The 23,719-nt window shown below is 41.6% G+C and overlaps 2 protein-coding genes across 3 annotated transcripts in view; both read left to right on the plus strand.

Annotated features, from left to right (window-relative positions):
- Positions 1-12,416, plus strand: part of ABCB10 (ATP binding cassette subfamily B member 10) — a 34,362-nt gene extending 21,946 nt beyond the window's left edge. The window contains exons 8-13 of one of the 2 annotated variants that reach the window (XM_064594652.1): positions 867-1,073; positions 3,170-3,249; positions 4,982-5,162; positions 7,744-7,787; positions 9,785-9,819; positions 10,536-12,416. In XM_064594652.1, the coding sequence (XP_064450722.1) occupies positions 867-1,073; positions 3,170-3,249; positions 4,982-5,162; positions 7,744-7,787; positions 9,785-9,819; positions 10,536-10,767 (779 nt within the window). In that variant the 3' untranslated portion in view covers positions 10,768-12,416. Of the gene's footprint in view, positions 1-863; positions 1,074-3,169; positions 3,250-4,981; positions 5,163-7,743; positions 7,788-9,784; positions 9,820-10,535 lie in introns of both variants that reach the window. The other variant, XM_064594651.1, reaches the window with a different exon arrangement.
- A 4,869-nt stretch (positions 12,417-17,285) lies between these two features.
- NUP133 (nucleoporin 133) overlaps positions 17,286-23,719 on the plus strand; it is a 70,711-nt gene continuing 64,277 nt past the window's right edge. Inside the window, exons 1-3 of the mRNA XM_045877862.3 lie at positions 17,286-17,590; positions 20,151-20,269; positions 22,936-23,039. Coding sequence (XP_045733818.2) covers positions 17,409-17,590; positions 20,151-20,269; positions 22,936-23,039 — 405 coding nt within the window. The 5' untranslated portion in view covers positions 17,286-17,408. The remainder of the gene's footprint in view (positions 17,591-20,150; positions 20,270-22,935; positions 23,040-23,719) is intronic.

Below are 23,719 nucleotides of genomic sequence, written 5' to 3' on the forward strand. Positions count from 1 at the left end.
AGTGAGTACCACCCAGGGGTGCACATAGGAAGGGCCCTGGCCAGTCCACCAGATTTGTCTTCTGTAGTGATTCTGATGTTTGGGCGGCAGGGAGGGTGGAGGAAAGGAAGACAGATCACACATATAAAAGCCTCTGAATTTCTTGGCTTTGGATAGTGGGCTAGGGGATGCTGGTGTTAATTGGCTAGAGCCATCTCCTTTATTAGCTCCTTTCCTGGAAGCTAGGTCTGGGGGAGCTGTGTGGCCCAGAGCAGTAACCACTCCTCACTCACTGACTCCCAGGACATTGTGGCTTAGCCCCAGATCATGAGTGAAAGCCCAGCATTCTCCAGTGTGAGGGGCTGGAGGAAATAAACACAGCTAAAAGAGATTGAGCAGCTTCTCCCAAGTCATTAGCAAGGTAATACCAGGCTCTGAAGCTGTTGCACAAGGCCCACCCATTTACCGTCATTCTCTCAAAATATTTATTTAGAGTAGATAAGATAAACCCTGGCCCTGGGGAACTACAGAGGCAGTGGCACAGAGGAAAGGCAATGGGCTTGAAAGCAGACTGCTCCACAGGTGAAAACGAGCTCCACTACCTGTTGTCTCTGAGAGTCAGTGTCTGGTCCTCTCTGCCTCTCAGGGCTGCGAGAATCAGACAAGCGCATATGTAGAGTGCCTTGGACAGAGTGGGTGCAGGGCAGGCTCAAGGTAAGTGTTAGGCAGAGGCCTGATCCTGCCGTGCCGGGTAAGAGCTCCTCCTGCAGGTGAGCACAGGAGCTGTGGGCGGGGGCCGTCTGTAGGCAGACAAGTGGGAGAACGGAGTTCCGACTGTCAGCTTGATCTTTGCGTTACGTAACTAGTATTCTATCTTGTTTCAGAAGGGGTCATTTTAAACAAGGAGAGCTTCCAGGGCACTTTGGAGTTTAGGAATGTGCATTTCGCCTATCCAGCTCGCCCAGAGGTGCCCATATTCCAGGATTTCAGCCTTTCTATCCCATCAGCATCAGTCACAGCGCTGGTTGGCCCAAGTGGTTCTGGCAAATCAACAGTGGTGTCGCTCCTGCTGAGGTTGTATGACCCCGTGTCTGGTGAGTGCTTCATCACATGGTAGGGTGAGAGGACTCTCCACAGCCCCTCTGCTCTCATGTTCTGGGAGAGGACCAAATTATGCAAAGACCTTGTATGTGAGAATTCTGAAATGCCAGAGGGCTTGTTCCCAGGAAAGAAATCCCTTATACAAAGGTGCCACTTTCAAGAGTATACGGAAGTCCTGTCAGGCCGTTTGTGTATTTCGTGTCTGACCTCCTCACCTCTTTGTACTTGGAGCTGATGAAAGGGCTGGGTGCCAGGGGACGCCTCTGGGAGCGAGTGACATCCTGAATTCTACCTCCTCATCTCCTGTGCTGGTGTGCCCTTCTGATGCCCCCTCTCCTGGGGCGGGCAAAGCTGCTCCACATCTCCAAAAGGGTGCCCACGTGTGGCCGAGCAGCACCACCCGCCAGCAGCACCGTGGAGTACATGCTACTCTGTGCCGGCCACTCAGCTTGTAAAGCTCTCTGGAAGCCTTCAGGCTGCGTGCGCCCATGAACTGCCCTGTGGCTAGCGTGCAGACGGGTGATTTGGCAGCCAGGGACTCCCTTCTATGTGATTGCTTTATTGAAGCTATTTTGAGGTAGTAGGGATTTTCTTAATGGGTTTTTCTTGTTCTGGTTTTTATTTTTAACTGGATTATAGCATCTTTTAGAGCAAAGAATATGTTATTTTACTTCTTTATATCCCTTGTTAATTAAGATGTAAGTGACATATAACATATCAGTTTCAAGTGTGCACCATGATTCAGTGTGTGTATATATTGTGAAATGTCTAGTTAACATCCATCACCGCACATAAAGTTTATATCCTTCTTTATATCAGAGCCTGGAGTAGATAGTCCATATTAATGGATTTAATTTTGGACTGAGAAAACAATGGTGTTTCTCGGCAAGAAAACAGCTCTAGGTAAAAATCACATCATTAATTTAAAATCAGTATGTCTTGTGATCTTTGTATCTGTGCTTTTTGGTTAAAACCATGAGAGAGCTGGTTATATGCCAGATGATTATCTGACTTGCAGATCCTGATCCATGGAATCACCACCGTGTTAAAGTGGGTGTTAACTATACTGTTTGCCTCTGGAATCCCTGTTTTGATTCACTCTACTTGCTATAAAATTCTGAATTTAGAAAAATCCTAGCAAGTCAAAATATGAAGCCTCTAGTTTCTTTATCATGGTGAATAAATATCAAGGAGAAAAGAAACTTCATGTAAATTCCAGCCTTCGCAGACTGTAGAACACTTGTACTTTTTAAGTCAAAGACCTCAAGTTTTTGCCAGTGTATGAAAGTTTACAGCTGGCTTGTATAATTCCACGCCCCTGACGGAGAAAGCATGGTGTTTCTTAGTCAACGTCATCGTCATCCCCAAGCATTACTGAGTTCCCTGCGTGTTGTGGAATTAATTCTGTTAGCTAGGGTCACAGAATTACACCTGATTATTTAAAAGCTCTGCTATGGTATCAGATTCGTGGCTGTGGATGATGAGTCTCCTCCAGCTGCATTTATGCAGGAAGGGATATTTTAAGGAGTAATAAAAGAGCTAAAAAAATCACTGGCAGGATTGAATTTCCAGGACACTCCTCAAAACTTCGCCGCAGAACCAGGCCTTCACAGTAGTTGCTGACATGGTCAGCAAGCTCCAGAGTTAGGCGGCCACTGTCACAGGTGCCAGCTTTAGAACTCCGCCAGGACTGCCAGTGTTGGTGCCAGCACGTGGGCACCTCACCGCGTGCCCCTTCCACGTGACTAGGCTTCTGAATCAGCGTGGCACAGGTGAATCTTCTCCGGGAGCCGAGTCCCTCTGGAAGGGAAGCCACCGCAGCAAAGCGAGCTGGGTGGATGAACTAGTGGGTGGGCTAGGCAGACTGGACCACTCCTCACCTCTTTCTACTTGGAGCTAACCACTGCAGGGGGACAGTAGACAGGGAAAGGCCGTGAAATACGTTGACTTTAGATGCTGTTTGGAGATTTTGAACATACTTTGAATCTTTAAAAGAACTGAATGTGGAATTTGTCCACCAGATCCTTTCTGTGTTTACATTAGTCATTGGCCCCATGACACTCCATGACTTTCCTCTCCTTTCTACAAGGAACTATCAGTCTCGATGGCCGTGATATCCGTCAGCTAAATCCAGTCTGGCTGAGATCCAAGATTGGGACAGTGAGTCAGGTAAGAAGAGAGGTTTCTATTTTTATTACACTGTCTTTTATATTCGCTTTTATTATGTATCTTTTCCGTAGACTTGAACCCCTCAAAAGAGGAGGAATGGAAGTTCTCCAGATGTGCTAAACTAATCTCCCATCGCATGTTTTTTAGGTTTGTAAATAGTGCTGTATCCTCAAGACCTTAAACACTTGAACCAGTTGAAACCGACTTTTGATCCAAGGCTGGGGACTAGTATAACTTTGTAATGCAGGTAGTCCAGAGGATGGGGAGGAAATGATAGAACTTTTTAGCTTTTACTGACTCTTCCACAATTCCCATTCTCATCACCAGCACAGTCTACTGTTTTATATAATGGGTTTCAGGAATAAGCAAGCAAAGACTATGGCAAGAGCCAGGGTCTCCTTGCAAAGAGGTCGCAGATTTCAAGGCAGAATGTTAGTATAATATGGTCACTTTAATGAGATCATTTGGTGCAGGAAAATTTTGACACAGCTGTTTATATTTTACTACCAGGCTATGTGCACAGCAGACAAACCTGAGGTTTCCCTCATTTCTGAGCCTCCCCTTCTAATGAACTTCTCCTCAGACCTTACCCTCACCCCACTCCACTAGGTGAGGAGCAGGAGGGGCAGTGATGGGGGCGGCTTGGTAGTATATGGATAGCAGCAGCGCATATTGTTTAGGGATGGAGAAAAGAAGCTGGAGGTTTATTTGCTTTTTTAGGACTATTCCACAAGGTTCTGTTAAAATGTCATGTTCCCACCTGGTTTGTGTCTATTTCAAAAAGTAATGAATAGAGATGGATTCCCCCTCTATCCTTAGTGGGAAGCCCACAGCTGGAAAATATAGATGGCCCCGGCGCCTTCCATACCTGCCAATTCCTAAGGGAGGGAGCTTGCATTTATGAAGTATCAACTATGTGCCAGGCACCTGCCATGGGATCTCATTTCCTATGGTATCATGATGAAATCAATCCTGTTCATGGAAAAGCGTGAATTTTTTAAAAGTCAGCTGGGCGAATTTATGGAGAATGAGGAAATAGAATCAAAATAGTATAAAGTTGCGTACCTGGGTGGCTCAGTTGGTTAAGCATCTGACTCTTGGTTTCAGCTCCAGTCTTGGGATTGAGCCCTGCGTTGGGCTCCGTGCTCAGTGTGGAGTCTGCTTGTCCCTCTCCCTCCCCTCTCTGCTCCTCCCTTACTCACTCATGCGCATGTGCAAGTGCTCTCTCTCTCTTTCTCTCCAATAAATAAATAAATAAAAATCTTAAAAAAATAGTATAAAGTTGACCCTTGAACAACATGGGTTTGAACTGCATGGGACCACTTATATGTGGTTTTTTATACCACAGTACCGTAAATGTATTTTCTCTTATGATTTCTTAATAATGTTTTCTTTTCTCTAGCTTACTTTATTGTAAGAACACTGTATAGAATATATATAACACACAAGGTACGCGTTAATCAACGTTCATGTTATCAGTAAAGCTTCCAGTCAACATAGGCTATTAGTGGTTAAGTTTTGGGGGAGTTCAAAAGTTATACTCAGATTTTCAACGGCATGGAGTCAGCACCCCTAACCCTCATGTTATTCAGTGGCTGACTGTGTATTCTTTGAGAGCAATTTAATAGTTTCTTAGATGTAAGTACTGTAGTAAGCTTCACTATATTTCCTAGATATGCTTGAAGTCTATTTTGAAATTTGCAAGAAATAATGTTTTGTTTCCAATTTGCAGGAACCAATTTTGTTTTCTTGCTCCATTGCTGAGAACATTGCTTATGGTGCAGACGACCCTTCCTCGGTGACTGCCGAGCAGATAGAGAGAGTGGCTGATGTAGCCAACGCAGATGCTTTCATCCGAAACTTCCCCCAAGGATTCAACACTGTGGTCGGAGAAAAGGGCATTCTCCTTTCAGGTACCTTTTTGTTACTGCTTGGCAGCAAAAACTCTTGCTCCAAAGAACTCTGCAGCATTTCATACAGCAGTATTAATTTCTAATTAGGCTTTTGTCCTTAGAGTTTATGAGATTGGACTTTCCCCTTTCTGAAATCTCTTTTGTATGTAGATAGCTCCCCCGTTCCCTTCACTTTCTACCTCAAAGGTGTTCCCAAATTCCCGCGGGGTGTCTCACCGAGTAAGAACTCAGCCACAGCAGCTTTTTTCTCATCTGAGAAAAGAATGTGTTTTGCAACTTGAGATCCTTGAAAATTGCAGAAAATAAGACAGATACAGGGTGGCGGGATGATTTGTCCAGGGAGGCAGGGGCTGTGAACATAGAGCAGAACTGAAATTGAAGAGTTCTCTGTTCCCCACTTTGTACTTCTTCACATGTTAGACCAGCAGTCCACAGACTCTCCTATAAAGGGCCAGAGAGTAAATATTTTAGATTTTATGAGCCAAGTGGTTTCTGTCACATATCCTTTGTTGATTTTTTTTTTTTTTTAAACAACCCTTTAGGAATGTGAAAACCACTCTTAGCTTGAGGGCCGTGCACAAACAGGAGCTGGTCCTGATCTGGCCCCATGGCACAGTGTACCACGCCCTGTGCTGGACACGGGCAGGACTTGCGGCTGAGGCTGTCGCTGTTCCCTGGGATGTTAGAGCACCTTAGAGCGCATCGCATTCTGGGTACCGTATTTTCAGGAGGGAAAGAAAAGACTTGTATTCTATTGCCTTAGAATACAGAAGTGAGACCAATGAGTAGACTTAAAGGGAAATACATTTTTGGGTAAACACAGATAATTTTTTCGTTACAGTTATTTACACGTGCTGCCTTCCATGGAATGAGTGCTCTGTCCCTGGAGGTGTCTGCCTCCGTGTCAGAGTGAAGGTGGCCGGGTTGGACTGGAGCAGTTGTCCTTTCCAACTCAAAACTTTTTTTTTTTTTTAAAGATTATATTTATTTGACAGAGAGAGACACATCGAGAGAGGGAACACGAGCAGGGGGAGTGGGAGAGGGAGAAGCCGGCTTCCTGCTGAGCAGGGAGCCCGATGCGGGGCTCGATCCCAGGACCCCGGGATCATGACTCGAGCCGAAGGCAGACGCTCAGCGACCGAGCCACCCAGGCGCCCCTCCAACTCAAAACTTTTTGTTTCAGGTTAGACCACAGAAAATTTAACACAGACATGTTTTGATTGTGTATGATTTTTTTAAACAATAGGCAGTGGATAAAAAAATGTTTTGGATAGATTTGCAAGACTGCAGCAGTGGAATCACACATGGCTATGTAAAAGTGACCTGCTCTGGCATCTCTGAAACACCTCCTTGGGTAGAAAACCAGTTTCAGCTGCTCATGGTGACATTATTGAGCGTCAGGGGGTGGAGCCGGGAGCTACCTCACTCCATCCAACAAGCGTGTCACCTTCTCTCTTGGAACAGATTCTACAAGTCCTTCCCTCTACCAGGATTCTCAAGCTCCCATTTCAGAGTGAAATAACCAAAGGTTTCAGCCCATGCTAACTTTCTGGGGGGAAGAAAGGACATCTAGTGACAGATTCCCAGTGCACTAATTGGCACTGAGGATTTCTCAGAGCAGACCCAAAGCCCTCAGCTGGCTGCTGAGCCAGCCCACCTCAGAGCACTCCGACACCCTCACCAACTTCAGAGGTTCCAAAAAAAAGGGATTTCCCTGGTTCCCTTGTTGTGAGCACGGGGCTGCCTATTTGAGGACAGCTTTTAGGAGCACCACACATTTCAGTTGTAATTTGATTTCAGTTCATCATTTGATGAGCTTCTTTTAGATGAAATAATGTAATGTCCAGTAAGTACTATTAATAAGTATTTCATCCAATAAAACCAACCAAAAAGGACTGTTTTCATCACCAAAAATGTAGGTAGTGAGTTTTCCAAAATGAAGTAAGTCGGGAGAAGTCCTGAGTAGTGTTCTCTGAGACTACCAGTTGTAACTTGGGAGTCCCGTCTCCTGGAGTAAAGGAGAGAAGGTGGTGTGAGGCAAAGAGGAGGAAAGGGATTATCATAGATGTTTTTCTGCCTCCCTCTGTCTGTCCCATCTGCATTTACCCACTCCTACCCACCCACACCCCCAGTTTCTTCCCTTGCTTTTAGTAGAATTTGAGTTCTAAGAGGACAGATTACTGAGATTACTCAGACCTTGGTTCTGCCACTTACCAACTATGAGACCTGGGAGTGGTTTTTTTGTGCCTTGGTTTTTCATCTATGAAAAGGGAATAATTACAGGATCTACTTCATAGGATTTTTTTTAAGATTGAATGAGATAACACCATAATACTTTTAGACAATGCCTGGTACATAGGAACTCCTCAATAAATGTTAGCTATGATCATTGTTATTAATTTTGAGGTTAATGAGGAGATAATATATTTAAAAAATAGGCCTTTGTTCTACTGTCTATCTCAGATGTGACTAACCAGAAGAAGCTATCTTCAAATTGCCACTTAGCTTATGAGAAAAACCTGTTACCAAGAATTTTTGTTAAGGCTTTCAAGTTTTAAAAAAAATATATTGTCATTGTCAGGTGGGCAGAAACAACGGATTGCAATTGCCCGTGCTCTGCTTAAGGTAAGCTTGAAGCCATTTGGCCAGAATTTTTTTATTATCATTTTTAATTAGGGACCTTATAATTTGTAATTTACTCTTCTTCTTCCTTTTGTTTGTTTTTTTTGGATGGGAGGGTAGATATATGCTTGATAGTTCTGGTGAAAGATGAGTTGGGAGTTCCACTGAGTACATGTTGTTCCAATTTAACAAGGATTTCTTCGGTATTAGGAGCCCAGTGCTGTGCTAGGGTTGTTGGAGGGAGAAAACTTTAACACATGGACCTTCTGTGAAGAAGTATATGGTCTAACAAGCGAAACAGTGATTATATAAAAATATCAAAACAATACAAGTATGATTCTTTGTATAAACTATAGTCATCTGCTAAACTTAGTAGTATAGACTGGAAATACTTACCCAAGACTCCTAAGAGGAGAGGGAAAGCCATTTTAGCTGAAGGCCCCAGACATTGTAGTTTGTAGGAAATGATAGCCTTCCCCTTTGTTATATAACTACTCTCCTCAGATTTATAGATGATGTTTTTAAAAAACAGCTTTATTGAAGCATACCATAAAACTCACCAGTTTGAAATGTACTCTTCAGTGACTTTTAGTAAATATACAGTTGTTCAGCCATCACACAGTCCAATTTTAGAACATTTCTGTCACCCCAGATAGATCCCTTGTACCCACTTACAGTCTTTCCCCACTCCCGGCCCTAGTCCCAGGCTGCCACCAATGTACTTTCTGTCTGTCCTGATTTGCCTTTCTGGACATTTCGGATAAATGGAATCAGACAAGATGTGACCTTTGCATCTCGCCTCTTTTACTAGTATAAGGTTTGTTTGTTTTTTCAAGGGGAGAGGGGCAGGGGGAATTGGGAGAGAGAGAATCTTAAGTAGGCTCCACTCCCAATGTGGAGCCTGACGCGGGGCTCGATCTCACGACCTTGAGATCATGACCTGAGCCGAAATCAAGAGTTGGAGGCTTAACCAACTGAGCCACCCAGGCGCCCCACGAGTATCACGTTTTGGAGGTCTGTCCGCATCTCCGCCTATATCAGCCCTCCTTTACTCCTTTCTCTTGCTGAGCAGTATTCCTCTGTGCGGGCACAACATGGCTCGAGTACCCACTCGCCAGTGCTGAACATTGGGGCTGTTTCCAGGCTAGGGCTATTGTGACTAGTGCTGCTGTGAGCAAGCAGTGTACAAGTTTCTGTGTGAACATACGTTTTCATTACTTGTCAGCAACTTCCTAGGCACAGCTAGAATTTAATGTGTTAGAGACATCAGCTGACTCTTACCTTGTCTCAGTTTTATGTGATGCTCCTAACTAAACTACAAGCAGGACCTTGAGAGTCTAGACTCTGTCCTACTCACTTTAGATCCTGCCTCACACTGCTGGTTGACTGGCCAACAGGGTAAAACTGCACTGTAAACAAGGTCCAGTCCAGCGATGCCCACGACAGTGGCTCAGAGAGTCACCTCTAACTCTTCCATTTATGTGCTTACCTCACACAGTTAGGAGTCTGTGCTTTTCTTTTTTGTAGCAGCTTTATTGTGATATAATTTACATCCTATACAGTTCACCCATTTAAAGCGTGCAGCTCAGTGCGTTTCAGTGTAGTCCGAGTTGTGCATCCATCACCAGAATCAATTTTAGAACATTTTTGTCACCCCAGGCAGAGACGCTAGATTCTTTACCAGTCACACATGGCCTCCTCTCTTATTTCTCTATCGACCTCAGCCCCAGGTAAACACTTACCTACTCTCTGTCTCTGTGGATGTGCCTGTTCTGGACATTTCATATAGATGGAGTCCTGCAATATGGGGCATTTTGTGTCTGACTTCTGTCATGTAGCAGAATGTTTTCAGGGTTCATCCATGTTGTATCGTGTATGAGTACTTCATTTCTTTTTATTACTGAGAGTTTGTGTTTTGATAATAAAATTGTGTTCCTTTTCAAAAGAAAAGAACATTAAAAACATATTAAAAACAATTAAAAATGTTTTTCTTTTTTCAGAATCCCAAAATTCTTCTCCTAGACGAAGCAACCAGGTGAGCATATCTTAATACTCTGTGTGATTGTACAAGCCAAATTCTTCCTTTACCAAAAACTTACTATTCTGTACTTCAAAGTGGTACAACTGAAAATGCAGTTTTTCCCGCTCCCACTTTAAAGTGAACAGGTCTGAATTAATAATGACAGCTGGGAGGCAGTGGACGGGCCGGGTCAGAAGTGGAGGGTTCTTGGGCACCTGGGTGGCTCAGTTGATTAAGCGACTGCCTTTGGCTCAGGTCATGATCCTGGAGTCCTAGGATTGAGTCCCGCATCGGACTCCCCGCTCGGCAGGGAGTCTGCTTCTCCCTCTGACCCTCCCCCTTCTCATGCTCTTTCTGTCTCATTCTTTCTCTCTCAAATAAATAAATAAAATCTTAAAAGAAAAAAAGAAGAAGTGGAGGGTTTTAGTCTCAGTTCAGTCCCGTTTGTGATGAGCCCCGGGTCACACTCAGCAGCAGCTCCACAGAGTGCTTTCTACTTCTGTGACAGCAGGTCTATGGAAATCAAGGGTCCCAAGTTTCCTTTTTGTAGTATTTTTATAATATAAAAAAATAAGATAGTAGAAGTGTATATATAGTAGAAGTGGTGATCTTGGTCGCGGTGAAGATGCGCTGCCTCTGTAGGGTAACTGCGTGTGTGACAGGAAGCACATGAGCGCGCGGCGTGCGCGGGACTGACGTCTTTGCTTTCTCACACGGTTTCCTGTTTGAAGTGCCCTCGATGCTGAAAACGAGCACCTTGTGCAAGAAGCTCTAGACCGACTCATGGAAGGAAGAACAGTGTTAATTATTGCCCACCGTCTGTCCACTATTAAGAATGCTAATATGGTGGCTGTTCTTGACCGAGGAAGGATTACAGAATGTGGGAAACATGAAGAACTGCTTTCAAGACCAGATGGGACATACAGGAAATTAATGAACAAGCAAAGGCTTAGTTTGGCGTAAAGGAGCAATTACTCCTAAAAGTGAACATGAGAGACTTTAGAGCAAAACATCGTTGCAGGAAAAAAACTTAGAGATGGTATCTAATCTGTAAATCATACTTCAGGTTATTTAAAATATGCCTATTTTTTCCAAGGTGGGTAAAATATCGTTTTGAGATTTACCTGTTCTCAAGACCTTTTTATTCAAAGTTTTAATAGTTGTAACTTTCTAAATGTCTATAGCACTGAAGTTATTTTCAGGTTTTTTACTTTCTTTTATCCTGGAATACTTTAATTAATATAACATGGCACCTCATTTTTATTTTTTACCCGCTGCAACAGGTTGAAGCTGTTGTCCAATGACAACTTTGAAAAGGGGATTATAAATAAAAAGCTTAATTATTTTAGGTGATTTGCCAACCACTGTGTAATTCTCTTGGTAGTATTCTGCCTACATTGTGTCTCATTTTACTAGAAATGAAAATTGTCGCTTTTTTTATTCTGATAATCTCCTGAAGTGAACCTGACATACAGACATAGAGGAATAGTTAGCATCACATAGCGAGAAGGGAACATTTATATTCCCACCTCCTGTGTCTTCAGGGGTATGAAACTTCAGGTATATGTGTTCCTCTGGGATGAGACCATGTTTGGATGTGTGTGGTTTTCAACATTTTTAGCATGTGAAAGCCTGACGAGTTCTAAAAAGGGAAGAAGCCCATCCTTTGAATGTGGAAACTTCTATTTTCATTATTCACACATTTCTTACTGTGGAAAGTCAGGCATGAACTGCTAGGTACTATCAAGAGGTAAAAATGAATTTTATATTTAAGTCATCCAAAGGCATTTATTTTGAAAGTTATCTTTTAAAAATTTATAATTCCTAGCCAGATTTTAGGTTTTATCCGTTAAGTACTTTTGAAATTTCATTCAATGAAGCAAAAACCTAAATAACTGTAATTTTCAACCTTAAAACATTTGAAGAAAGCTTAGTTCTTCCTATTCCACAGAATATCAAGAAACTTTCAGAACTTGTTATTCTTCTGACAAGAGGACAATAGCTCTTTTTTTTTATGGTTATAGTTTTATTCACCCAAATGCCTCCAAATTCTGAAAGCAATGCTGATAACCATTAGATTTGCCATATTTCAAATCAGTGCTGTTAATTTGCTGTTGCCTCAAGAAAAAGTGCTTCTTTTACATTGATGATGCCAGAACCTAAGAAATAACTGTGTCGATGTAACTAAAATGGAAGTTTGCCCGTGTTCTAAGTATTGATGAGTTCACTGATTATGCTGGAAGGAGAAACCACTACTTCATGATAAGCGTGTGGTATTATAATTCATTCTACATAAGGGAATTTATTATTGAATAAAATGAACTCAGTGAATGAATGAACTCCATGTTCTTTGTATTAGGAAACAATACATCTGTGACAGTCATTTTAACAAGCTTTACTTGTATTCTTTATACAATTTGCTATTATGATGTGGTTCTCAGAAAGCAGACAAAACACAATTACAAGGTTGGATCTGAGGGAAATCTCTTTGTGCCATAGAAGTATTTACAAAATTGAATTTGATCATTATATATTTTTTTCTAATACAAAATGTTCAATTGTGTCTTTAGGGAACATTTTATATCCTGGATTAAAATTTATAGAGAACTTTATGTGTGTCTGTCACTTCTTATAAAACTTCATTACATTCAGTTTCTTACTGGAATTTGGCTGTGGAGATTCAGGAATAAAGAAAAAAAAACTAACATTATAAATAAATAAAAGTAAGTAGTAATTACAAGTTCCTTTCATTTCCTCCCTATCTGATTGTTAATGTCCTCATTTTTGTTTTTATTTTTAAAAATTTTTTTGCTATTTACAAACTGTTAGAAGGTGGGGGAGGGACAGTAAAATATCCCCCAAACTGAGAAGGTACTTAGAGACTGGAGAATGAAGCAGGTGACTCCATCCAATTTACACAGAGTTTTATTCAGGGTAACTTGCTGATGGGGGGTCGGGTGGACGACGATCCAGGCAGCTGCACAGCTATTCTCCATAAAGTCCAGACCTTGGTCTACAGAGTTTATAGAGCAAGGAGATGTGTGGGTAGGGAGGGCACTGTAGTGAGATCAAAGGGCTTGCATGTACCTAACTGACAACTAACCTTTAATTAGATATTGTGGCACCATCCATGTGTCGGGAAGGATAAAGACTCTTATCTCTAACATTCATGGGAGGCCAAAGCAAGCCTCCACACATCCCAGCCTTGGTGGGCATTTCTGAAGTATGTATATTAATCTTCAAGGGGCCTGGAACACAAGAGAGGTCATTGAGCAAACGTGAACAAGATGGAGGGCTAAAGATGGAGTCAGTATTATCAATACTCCTACATAAACATTCTAGTTGCTTCAGTGCAATAAATAAATATCCCCTGCTCCCACTTTGGACAAGGAATTGTGCTGTCGAGCTGATGACATAATGATTATCTGCCCTCAAGGAGCTTCTAGCTTATTTAGAAAGATAAGGCAGATAAAAATCAATTACAAGAAAATAGCTAAATAGTACAGAGGTGGTGTTGCTAACACTGTCACTGTGGATGGTACCACTTTGTTTCCAGAGTGTTTATACATGTTACCATGTTTGATACTTTGACAATCCTATAATATATTTATTTTTTATTTATTTGACGGGGGGAGGCGCACAAGCAGGGGGAGCAGCAGGCAGAGGGAGAGGGAGAAGCAGGGAGCCCAATGCAGGGCTCGATCCCAGGACCCCGGGACCACAACCTGAGCCGAAGGCAGACGCTTAACCGACCGAGCCACCCAGGCACCCCAGGCAATCCTATAATTTAAAGAAATACCTATCACCCTCTTTTCACAGAAGAGGAAATAAGAATAGGCAAGTTGCAGGGGCGCCTGCTTCTCCCTCTCCCACTCCCCTTGCTTGTGTTCCCTCTCTCACTGTCTCTCTCTGTCAAATAATAAATAAGTAAAAATCTTAATAAAAAAAAGAATAGGCAAGTTGTAAATTAATTCAGCATTGATGCTTTATACAAGGAGATATTCACAAAATGGGAGCCAGATCATGGGGGACCTTCAATATCATGCTGAAAATCTTAGCTTTCATCCTACATGCATGGAGAGCCATTGAAGGATATGTATGTTCATATAAGCAATTTAGAAAATAAGCAAAAAAGAAAAATTTAATCACCAGAAATTCTACCTGTGAAGATAAAATTTCATGTTAATGAGCTCAGTGTTTTGTTGCCCACCCTCCCAGGCTCATCTCTATGTGCAAGGCCTTCTCTGACCCTGGACCTGACTGGTTCTCAGGAAATAATCATAAGCTAAATAAACCATTATAGGCTAAACCCTTGTCAGTACATTTTTATAAGCTAAGGCTCTATTTTGGGAAATTAATTTTATTTCATAAAAAATGCCAAAGCTGTTAGAAAATAAATGAAAATAAATGTAAATGTTACAAAACATTAAGTATATTAATGAAAGAAGTATGTGAGAACTACATTGTAAATGTTCCTCTGGGGATGTTTTACATGATTTTTACGTCTGAGGCATCATGGCAATCTCTATTCATTCAACTCATTCAAAAAACATTGAGCATCCTCTTTTATTTTGTTAGGTCCTATGCCAACAAAGGACCTGTGCCTCCCTCATGAAACTAGCCCATGGGTCAGCAAACTGTGACCAGTTGCCTGATTTGTATGACCTGTAAGCTAAGGATGGTTTTTACAGTTTTGTTTGTTAGTTTTTAAAGATTTTCTTCATTTAGTGAGAGAGAGAAAGAGTGCACAAGCTGGGGGAACGGTAGAGGGAAAGGGAGAGAATCCCAAGCAGACTACACTGAGTGTGGAGCCTGACTTGGGGTTTGATCCCACGACCTTGAGATCCTGACCGGAGCCAAAACCATGAGTCGAATGCCTAACTGACTGAGCCACCCAGGTGCCTCAGTTTTTACAGTTTTAAATGATTTTTAAAAACCAAAAGAAAAATATTTCATAACACATCAAAGTTACGTGAAATTCAAATTCCAGTGTCCATACATAGAGTTTTATTGGAACATAGCCACACTCATTCATGAGCAGTTGCAACAGACTGCAGCCTGCAAGCTAGAGATATTCTCTGCCCCTTGACAGTTTGCTGACCACAGAACTAGTGAAAACGATATGCATTCTTCCCTGCTTGGAGGACTTTTAAACTACAATGAAATTTAGAGTTATCTCAAAAAGTTCCATTGCCGTTAGAGGCAATTAAATGAATGCCTTGAAAATGATTGGGCATGGATAATTTCCATGATGAGTTCTTTATTGTTTCCCTGCCTTTCCATTTTAATAATATCACCATTAATATGTTGGTGATAGTGGAATTCTAACAATTCTACCACAGCTGCAGGAAATAATTCTGGCTACTATCCCATTGTCGATTGCAGTGATTAGTACCACAGAAATCAAAGTTTAGTCTTAACTGAAAGGCAGTACTTTAGGAAGGGTATATAGAAGGGAGGCACATGTTCAAGTTGAGCTTCTCACATGTGTACATGTGTCTATGAGACATTTTTTTATTTCAATAAAAAATGGGCTCATAGTGGACATACTGTTTTGTGACCAACCTGCTTTTTAAAATTTTACAACAATATTTTCCTATATCCTTAAATATTCATTACACACAGCTACATGTATTCTTTTTAACCATATACAGTTTTATAATGTGAATATACTATAAATCTATCATTGGACATCTTTCTATATTCTTTGCTATTATAAACAATACTATTTATTATGATTTTTTCAGATAAATTCTAAAAGTGAATTGCCACCTTTAAAGAGCATATACAAGTTATAAGGCTTTTTGATAGATTATCCTCTTAAAAGACTGTACTAATTTATAAAAATCTCGCCAGAAGTGTATACATCAGCACCTATTTCTCCACAGCCTTTCAACATGAACTATTTTCATTTTTTATAACTTTCCAGCTAATCCAACAGGCAAACAATACTGATAGGTGGTTTGATTTGCATTTCTTTAACTATTAGTGATGTTGAAGATCTTTTCATGTGTTTTTGGTCATTTCTAGTCTTTGACTTAATGCTAGTTCATGCCCTTCATGCATTTCCATTTTTTTCTATTGGGGTAGCTTGCTTTCTCTTACTGATTTTCCTTAAATAGTACTATTTTATTGGAAATACTGTTTTTCTTCAGTTTGTTTGCCTTCATTCTATGTTTTTTGACATCCACAAATACAGTCACATCTATATTATCTAATTCTCACAAGTGAGTACTATTAGTAATTTAATAGAGGCTCAAAAAGATGACACAGATAGTAAATAGCAGAGGTGAGATTTGAACCAAGTCCCATTTAATTCCAGAGTCTATACACTCAATTACTACGCCAGTAGTTATCAAAATGTCCCCGGACGGCAGCATCACCAACACCTAGAAACTTGTTAGAAATGCAAATTCTCAGACACTGTGGATGGGCAGCAACGCAGTTTAACAAGCCCTCCTGGTGATGATACATGTTCGAGTGTGAGAGCCACTTCTTCTAGATGTCCCGTATAAGGGACTATAGTATTTAAAATGAGGTCAAAGGATAAACAAGGAAATGATTTTTTTTTTTTTTTTTTTTTTTTAAGGAAATGGCAGCCACTAGGAAAATGTAGAACCCTGGGTAGTGATAAAGAAGTACTTGGGCTGCCCCCGAGGCATAGGTCCTGATACTATTCCACGCGCTGCGGTCTCCGGTCTCCACTGCAGGAGGCTGACATCCAGGGACTGCATTCAGGAGCTACAGTGTATACCAGGATGTTGCAGTGGCGGTTAAGTGTGAAGAATGACTCCAGGATAGAGCTCTTCTTTTTGACTGGGGTAATTGGCCAGTTTTACCAAGTGGGGCAAGAGGTGGTAGGACAGGGGTCCGTCCCAAAGGAAAACAAGAATTCAGTTTTTAACACGTGGATCGTCAGGAGTCTGAAGGACACGCAGGTCGAGGTGTCCACTAGGGAGCTGTTTAGAGCCCACAGTTTTTGAGCAAGATCTGGGATAAAGATGTGGACTTGTGGCGTCACTAGCGTTCCCTAGCGTGGATGAGACAGGGTGGAGTGGGGAATGACAAATGTAGAGGAGAACAAATATAACAGAGTGTGAAACCACTGGCAGCTTTTCCGATTTTCTCCCTTCTCAGCGTGGACCAGGGAACCGATACTTCCCAGTTCCCAAGAGGCTCAGGAAAGACCACGCAAAGAGAGGCTCTGCGTTCAGGCTGCTAGAGGGCCAGTCGAGAAGGGCGCCTGTCTCTCCAGTTTCACTTTCCTGAGGTTCCGGACACCCGCCAGCCCCCTAAAACTCTCCACTGGCACCCTCTACGACCAAATCCCGCGGCTGGAGGCAGCACTCTGACGTCATTACCGCGCGCCCTCCCCCGCCTCCCTACACACACCGTTCCGACCACACCCCGCGCCTCGGCGCCGCGCTTTTACGTCAGATCGCTCGCCCTCCCCCGCCTCCCCAACAAAGCCCGCCGCTCGGCGCTGTGCTTTTACGCCATCACAGCGCGCTCTCCCGCGTCCGGGTGTTCAAGCTCCGCGCGCGAGCCGCGCTTCAGCCCCACGGGCGGAATCCGCGCGCCCTGTGTCGCTTCTGCGTTCCGTCATGTTCCCGGCCGTCTCCTCTCCGCGGACACCGGGGCCTGGGACCCGAAGGGGCCCGCTGGGCGGAGTCGGGCCGGGCTCCACGCCCCGGGCGACTAGCAGGAAAGGTCTGTCCTTGGCGTCGGCAGTCAGCTCCCCGGTGCTCTTTTCGCCGGTCGGCCGGCGTAGCTCGCTGAGCTCGCGGTAAGTGATTGTCCCCGGTTCAGTCTGGTGACGGATAGGCTTATGTGACTCGGCGGGCCTGATGGCATAGTGTCTCCAGAAGCCTCCGGAACCGGGGGCGGCGGGGAAGAACGCCAGAATTTTGGGGAAATAGATCTTCTCCATCTTTGCGGGTAGTTATTTAAGCCTCGTTTTAATTTATCGAGCCTTCACTTTGCACTTTTCATGGAATTAGCTTTGTGTGGAAGTGAACAAAATGGATTTCAGTCAGTGGTTACCTGCCTCCTTCTTAGTACCCCTGTTTTCCGGTGTCAGGTCAGTCATGAGTCTTTTCATCTGTGAAAAGGCGATAGCCTGCTTTACTTAAGGCCAAATCAATATGAAATCCTTCGACGATGGTGACAAGGAGCATCTCCAACCCAGGAAAACCGTATAATGCCTAACATAGTTATTGCCATTAATATCTGCTGATTAATAGTTAAGGGAGTTTTGGCCACACAAGTTAACTTTGTAGCTAAATTAATAGGTATAAGGCTTTCCATAGCAGTGAGTTAAGAGTAGTTTTGTTAGCAAATAAAAGCGTGGCACATCAGTCCACATCACCTGTTAAATCATGCTCCGCACCCACCGTTTCATAATTAATCTAGAGCTTTAGAAGGTAACATGTTTCTGGGTAGTTTCCTCTGAATTCGTCTACCAAAAAACAACTTTGTTTTGCAAGAAAACTTATATTTTGAAAGTGCTCTTCAAAGTGGTGATCTTGTCAGTGTTTTCTACTCCTTTTGAAAAAAGTCAGAATAAAAGCTGTATTTAATGTGTGGTTTTTAAAATCTTTTCTTACCTTCTAGTGATTATTTAAAGAAAAATCTTTGTTATAACAGTATGTCAACAAACAAGGCTCACTTAATCCTCATAAGAGAATAAATTTTATACTGGTAGCTTTACATTATTTTTTGAATGTTAACAAGGTGAGGAGATACAATTTCAACTGCTGTATCTGCTGTTGAAGAACAGGTAACAGCAGATACTCATGACTCTAATATCTTGGTTGCACAAATCTGGGGGTGCCTGAGTGGCTCAGTCCGTTAAGCGTCTGCCTTTGGCTCAAGTCATGATCCGGGGTTCCTGGGATGGAGTCCCGCATCAGGCTCCCTGCTTCTTCCTCTGCTTCTGCCTCTCTCTCTCTATTTTTTAAGAATAAATAAATGAAATCTTTAAAAAAAAAAAAAAGTCTGGTAGATTTCATAAAATTTGCCTGATGAGGGCAAAATGGGTGAAAGGGAGTGGGAGGTACAGCCTTACAGTTATAGAATGTGTAAGTCATGGGGATGAAAAGTACAGCATAGGGAATATAATCAATGATACTATAATAGGGTTGCATGGTGACAGACAGTAGCTGTGCTTCAATCACTGTTTTGTACATCTGAAACTAATGTAACATTATGTGTCAACTATACTTCAATAAAAAAAAAAAAAAAGTTCCAGGATTGATGAGAGCTTAAAGATAATCTAACCCAGGGCGCCTGGGTGGCTCAGTCGTTAAGCCTCTGCCTTCAGGTCAGGTCATGATCCCAGGGTCCTGGGATCAAGCCCCGCATTGGGCTCCCTGCTCAGCAGGGAGTCTGCTTCTCCCTCTCCCACTCCCCCTGCTTGTGTTCCTGCTCTGTCTCTCTCTCTCTGTCAAATAAATAAAATCTTTAAAAAAAAAAAAAAAGATAATCTAACCCAGTGTTTGTAAAGCTTTTTTGACCACAGTGTAGAATAACTCTGGATTATATTCTGTTTTTCGAAAATGTTGATTGAGACCCTCAAAATGACCCACAATTTGGAAAATACTGATCTAGTCCAACCTTCGTATTTCACAGCTAAGGAAGCAGTTATAAATAGTTTAAGTGAATAGAGCATGCGTCTGATTCCTAGAGCATAAGAGTCAGAAGCCATTTTTCTAGATCCTATCAGTTTTTTTTTAATTATTTTTAAAGATTTTATTTATTTATTTGAGAGAGAGAGAATGAGAGAGAGCACATGAGAGGGGGAGGGTCAGAGGGAGAAGCAGACTCCCTGCCGAGCAGGGAGCCTGATGCGGGACTCGATCCAGTGCCTCCAGGATCATGACCTGAGCCGAAGGCAGTTGCTTAACCAACTGAGCCACCCAGGCGCCCAGTTGTTTTTTGTTTTTTTTTTAACAAAAAATATATTATACAGTACACATGAGCCAGAGTTGTTTGGTTTTTTTTTTGTTTTTTTTTGTTTTTTTACTGTTACACCTCATCATTCTTCTTGTTTATCAGAGATCTTCTCTTTATGTGAAAATACGTACCTTAAAATTAGGATAATGGAAAATTTTTTTTTTAAAGATTTTATTTATTTGACAGAGCACAAGCAAGGGGAGTGGCCAGCAGAGGGAGAGGGAGAAGCAGGCTCCCCGCTGAGCAGAGAGCCTGATGTGGGACTTTATCCCAGGACCTGGGATCATGACCTGAGCCCAAGGCAGACGCTTGACTGACTGAGCCACCCAAGCGCCACAAGATAATGGAAAATTTTAAGTTATGGTTCAAGGAATGGGGTCTCTTTTCTTTAGAGGAACACCTACACGAATATTGCCACACCACTGTGTAACTGAGTCTATGAACTACGATGTGAAAACATTTGGATCTTCTCTTCCTGTTAAAATAATGGAAGCCTTGACATTGGCTGAAGGTGGGTATCATTTTCCATTTGCCTCTATTAGCAATTCAGAATGCAGCCTGGCTCTGGCTCAGATTGAAATTTGTGCTTTCTCTGATACACCTTCACTTAAATGGGGTGGAAACAGGTAATGTATTTGGTTTTCACTGTAATTGAGAAATGTAATGAATTTGAGAAGCAGAATGAGTTTATTTTTAGCACAATCACATTACTTCTTTTATGGTTGTAAACACTGCATATGCAAAACTCGGTCTGATTTCAAAAGTTGATCGGGTGTATGAAGTTTAGCTTTAAAAAAAATCAAAACACTGCCTCACATTATTGGGTGTGATAATACAGTAAGGTCAAGTCTTACTATCTCCATTTCTGGATCCTGTGTAGTATCCCAGAGGTTATGTACACATTAGTGTTATCAGTGTGGTGTATCTTTAAAAGATTCTGTTGGCAGAGAATTAGAGTGGAAGTTTGAAAGATGCAGTCACACAAGTGTTAGAAAGGCAGCAGTAAGGTTGAGGGGTTGGGTGACTTGAAGAGCAAAGTTCAGAGCATCCTTAGTGATGTTCCCAAGGCATTTTTATTTATGATGCAATTATAGATTTTTGTGATTTTCTGGAACAGTGTTTTTCAAACTGCAGGTAGTAACTGAAATCAGTTTAGTGGCTCATGGCCAGCACTTAAAAAAACAATGCAGAATATCAGAGTGCATTTCATATAATAATGCTTGATAACGTGTTTGTTTTATTTAAATTGTATGTGAATGCATCATGATATAAAATGTAGTTCATACTGTGAATGATAATCAAAAAGGGTTAAAGTACTCCATTCTAGAAAGGAATATTTCTCATCAACTTGAACTTGCCTATCTTCCCTATGAGTCCTTGAGAACTCAGGTACAGTGGTTTTCAGACAACTAAACTTCCACTAACCTCTGTCATGCACTGTTTTTGTTTTATATATTTATTTTAAGATTTTTTATTTATTTTTGCGAGAGAGAGAGGGAGAGCGCACGCAGGAGAGAGCATGTGCATGCACAGGGGGAGGGCAGAGTCGGAGATGCAGACTTCCCACTGAGCAGGGTGCCTGATACGGGACTTGATTCCAGGACTCTGGGATCATGACCTGGGCTGAAGGCAGACACTGAAGGTGACTGAGCCACCCAGGCGCCCTGCACTGTTTTTGTTTTAAATATATATATTTTTCAGGGGCGCCTGGGTGGCTCAGTTGGTTAAATATATGTATTTTTCTTTACTTTTCTAAAAATTTCAGCTTAAATTATATTTAAACCTTTTAACATACTCCTGGCTCATGCCACCAGACTTTTTTTTTTTTTTAAAGATATTATTTATTTATTTGACAGAGAGAGATAGCGAGAGCAGGACCACAAGCAGGGGGAATGGGAGAGCGAGAAGCAGGCTTCCTGCCGAGCAGGGAGCCCGATGTGGGACTCGATCCCAGGACCCTGGGATCATGACCTGAGCCGAAGGCAGACGCTTAACGACTGAGCCACCCAGGCGCCCCCACCAGACTTTTAATAACAAATAGTACACAGCCTCAGAGGAGAGAGTCCCTAGAAATTAGGATCTGAGGGGTGTGTAAACTGAAAGAACTTTTCCCTATATGGAAACCTACCAAGTGCTGTGTGTTAAGTCAGAGACCTCAAGGGCTTACCAGTAGAGTATTTGGAGCTGCTTTATTGCTTTCAGGAAAAGAAAATATTGAGCAGATATGCTCATTCAGCAAAAAGCCCACACTTAGCCTAGGCATGATTTAGTATTTTAGCTTGTACATTATTGATACCTTTTATCTTGCCCTTCTTTAGGCAGGCAGAGCTCAAATTAATTAAATTTCTAGGGCTAACACACTGAGGTTTACTACCAGTGCTTACGACAGCAATATACTAATTTAGTTTTGTCAGTTAATATGGGATGTAACCCACGTGGTGTCTAGGTGGCTCAGTCGGTTAAGCGGCCGACTCTTGGTTTTAGCTCAGGTTGTGGGATTGAGCACTGTGTGGAACTCTGCGCTTAGTGAGGAGTCTGCTTAAGATTCTCTTCCTCTCCTCCCTCTGCCTCTCCCTCGTGCTCTCTCTCTCTCTTTCTAAAATAAATAAATAACTCTTTAAATACCTCTTTAAAAAATATGGAATGTAACCCTTGATGTCTCCATATAGTGAAGTGATTTATCATACTTTTAAAGAAAGTATTCGAAAATCACATTCTTTTGAAGGAACAGTTTTTCCTTGAAATTTTTAATATATTTAATGGGAGAGATTATTATTTCTGTTGCTGTATCAAAATAAAATTACAAATGTTACTAAATATTATAGAAAGTAAGATACCTGCTTATAACCAATATTAAAAGATATTAAACCTAAGTCCAAAATACACTTTTTGCCTTCAGATACATTTCTAAATGTGGTTATCAAAGTTAAATGGATTTCTTGTTTTGGATATTTATGATTCTTGAATTACTCGAGAGCATTTTTGATGAGAATGAATCTTTTTTTATGTGGTAATTTTTTATATATATAGACACACATATACACACATATATATAAAGAATGTAGCTATAAAGAAGATCTTGGTATAAGGAATTATAAGGTTTTTTTTCTTCTTTTTATTTTTTTAACAGTTTTTCTTATTAATGCTTTAAGTTTAATTATGTACTTTTTTTTTAAGTTGATGATCAGCTGACTGTTCACATAGATGAAGGTGGATGGGCTTGTCTGGTCTGCAAAGAGAAACTCATTATTTGGAAGATTGCTCTGTCACCTATTACTAAGGTAATTGCTATTTAGAAAGCTAGAAGGAGATAGAGGAGAGGATTACCAACTGGCTCTTAGTTTTTACCCTAAAGCTCTAGAGTTGTTAGAGGACAGTAATCTGAATCTACTCAAACATTATGGATTTGCATTTTTGTTATGATATGAAATACTGAGCATGCATATACGTTTTTGTATTGGGAAAAAAAATTTTCTCCCATTTAATTTTAAACTAGATCCATCTTATTTACATTTAATAACATTAGAGACTTCGAAATTTTTAATGAATGTTATAAATGTCATGTCAGTCTACCTAATGAAGTTTAAGACTAAATGCCATCCACATAAGCTAATGAATTGAGTTTTTTTATTTCTAAGATAGGACTGTTTCACTAAATCTGCTGAATGATGCTTGATAGGGAAAAACAGGGGCATCTAGGTGACTCAGTCAGTTAAGCAGCCGACTCTTGATTTTGGCTCAAGTCATGATCTCGGGGTCCTGGGATTGAGCCCTGCGTCGGGCTCTGTGCTCAGCTGGGAGTCTGCTTCAGGATTCTTTCTCCCTCTGCCCTTCCCCTCCCACCAAATAAGTAAATAAGTCTTTTAAAAATAGGGAAAAAATGATACCAATTTTAGTTACTAGTTTAACTTTCGGTTGTCAAGTTTCTCACATAGGATTATCATTTGTGTTTCCAAGAACT

Source organism: Mirounga angustirostris, unplaced genomic scaffold, assembly GCF_029215605.1.
Source record: "Mirounga angustirostris isolate CCGP_5_RB_7025 unplaced genomic scaffold, mMirAng1.0.hap1 SCAF_6, whole genome shotgun sequence".
Classification (NCBI taxonomy): Eukaryota; Metazoa; Chordata; class Mammalia; order Carnivora; family Phocidae; genus Mirounga; species Mirounga angustirostris.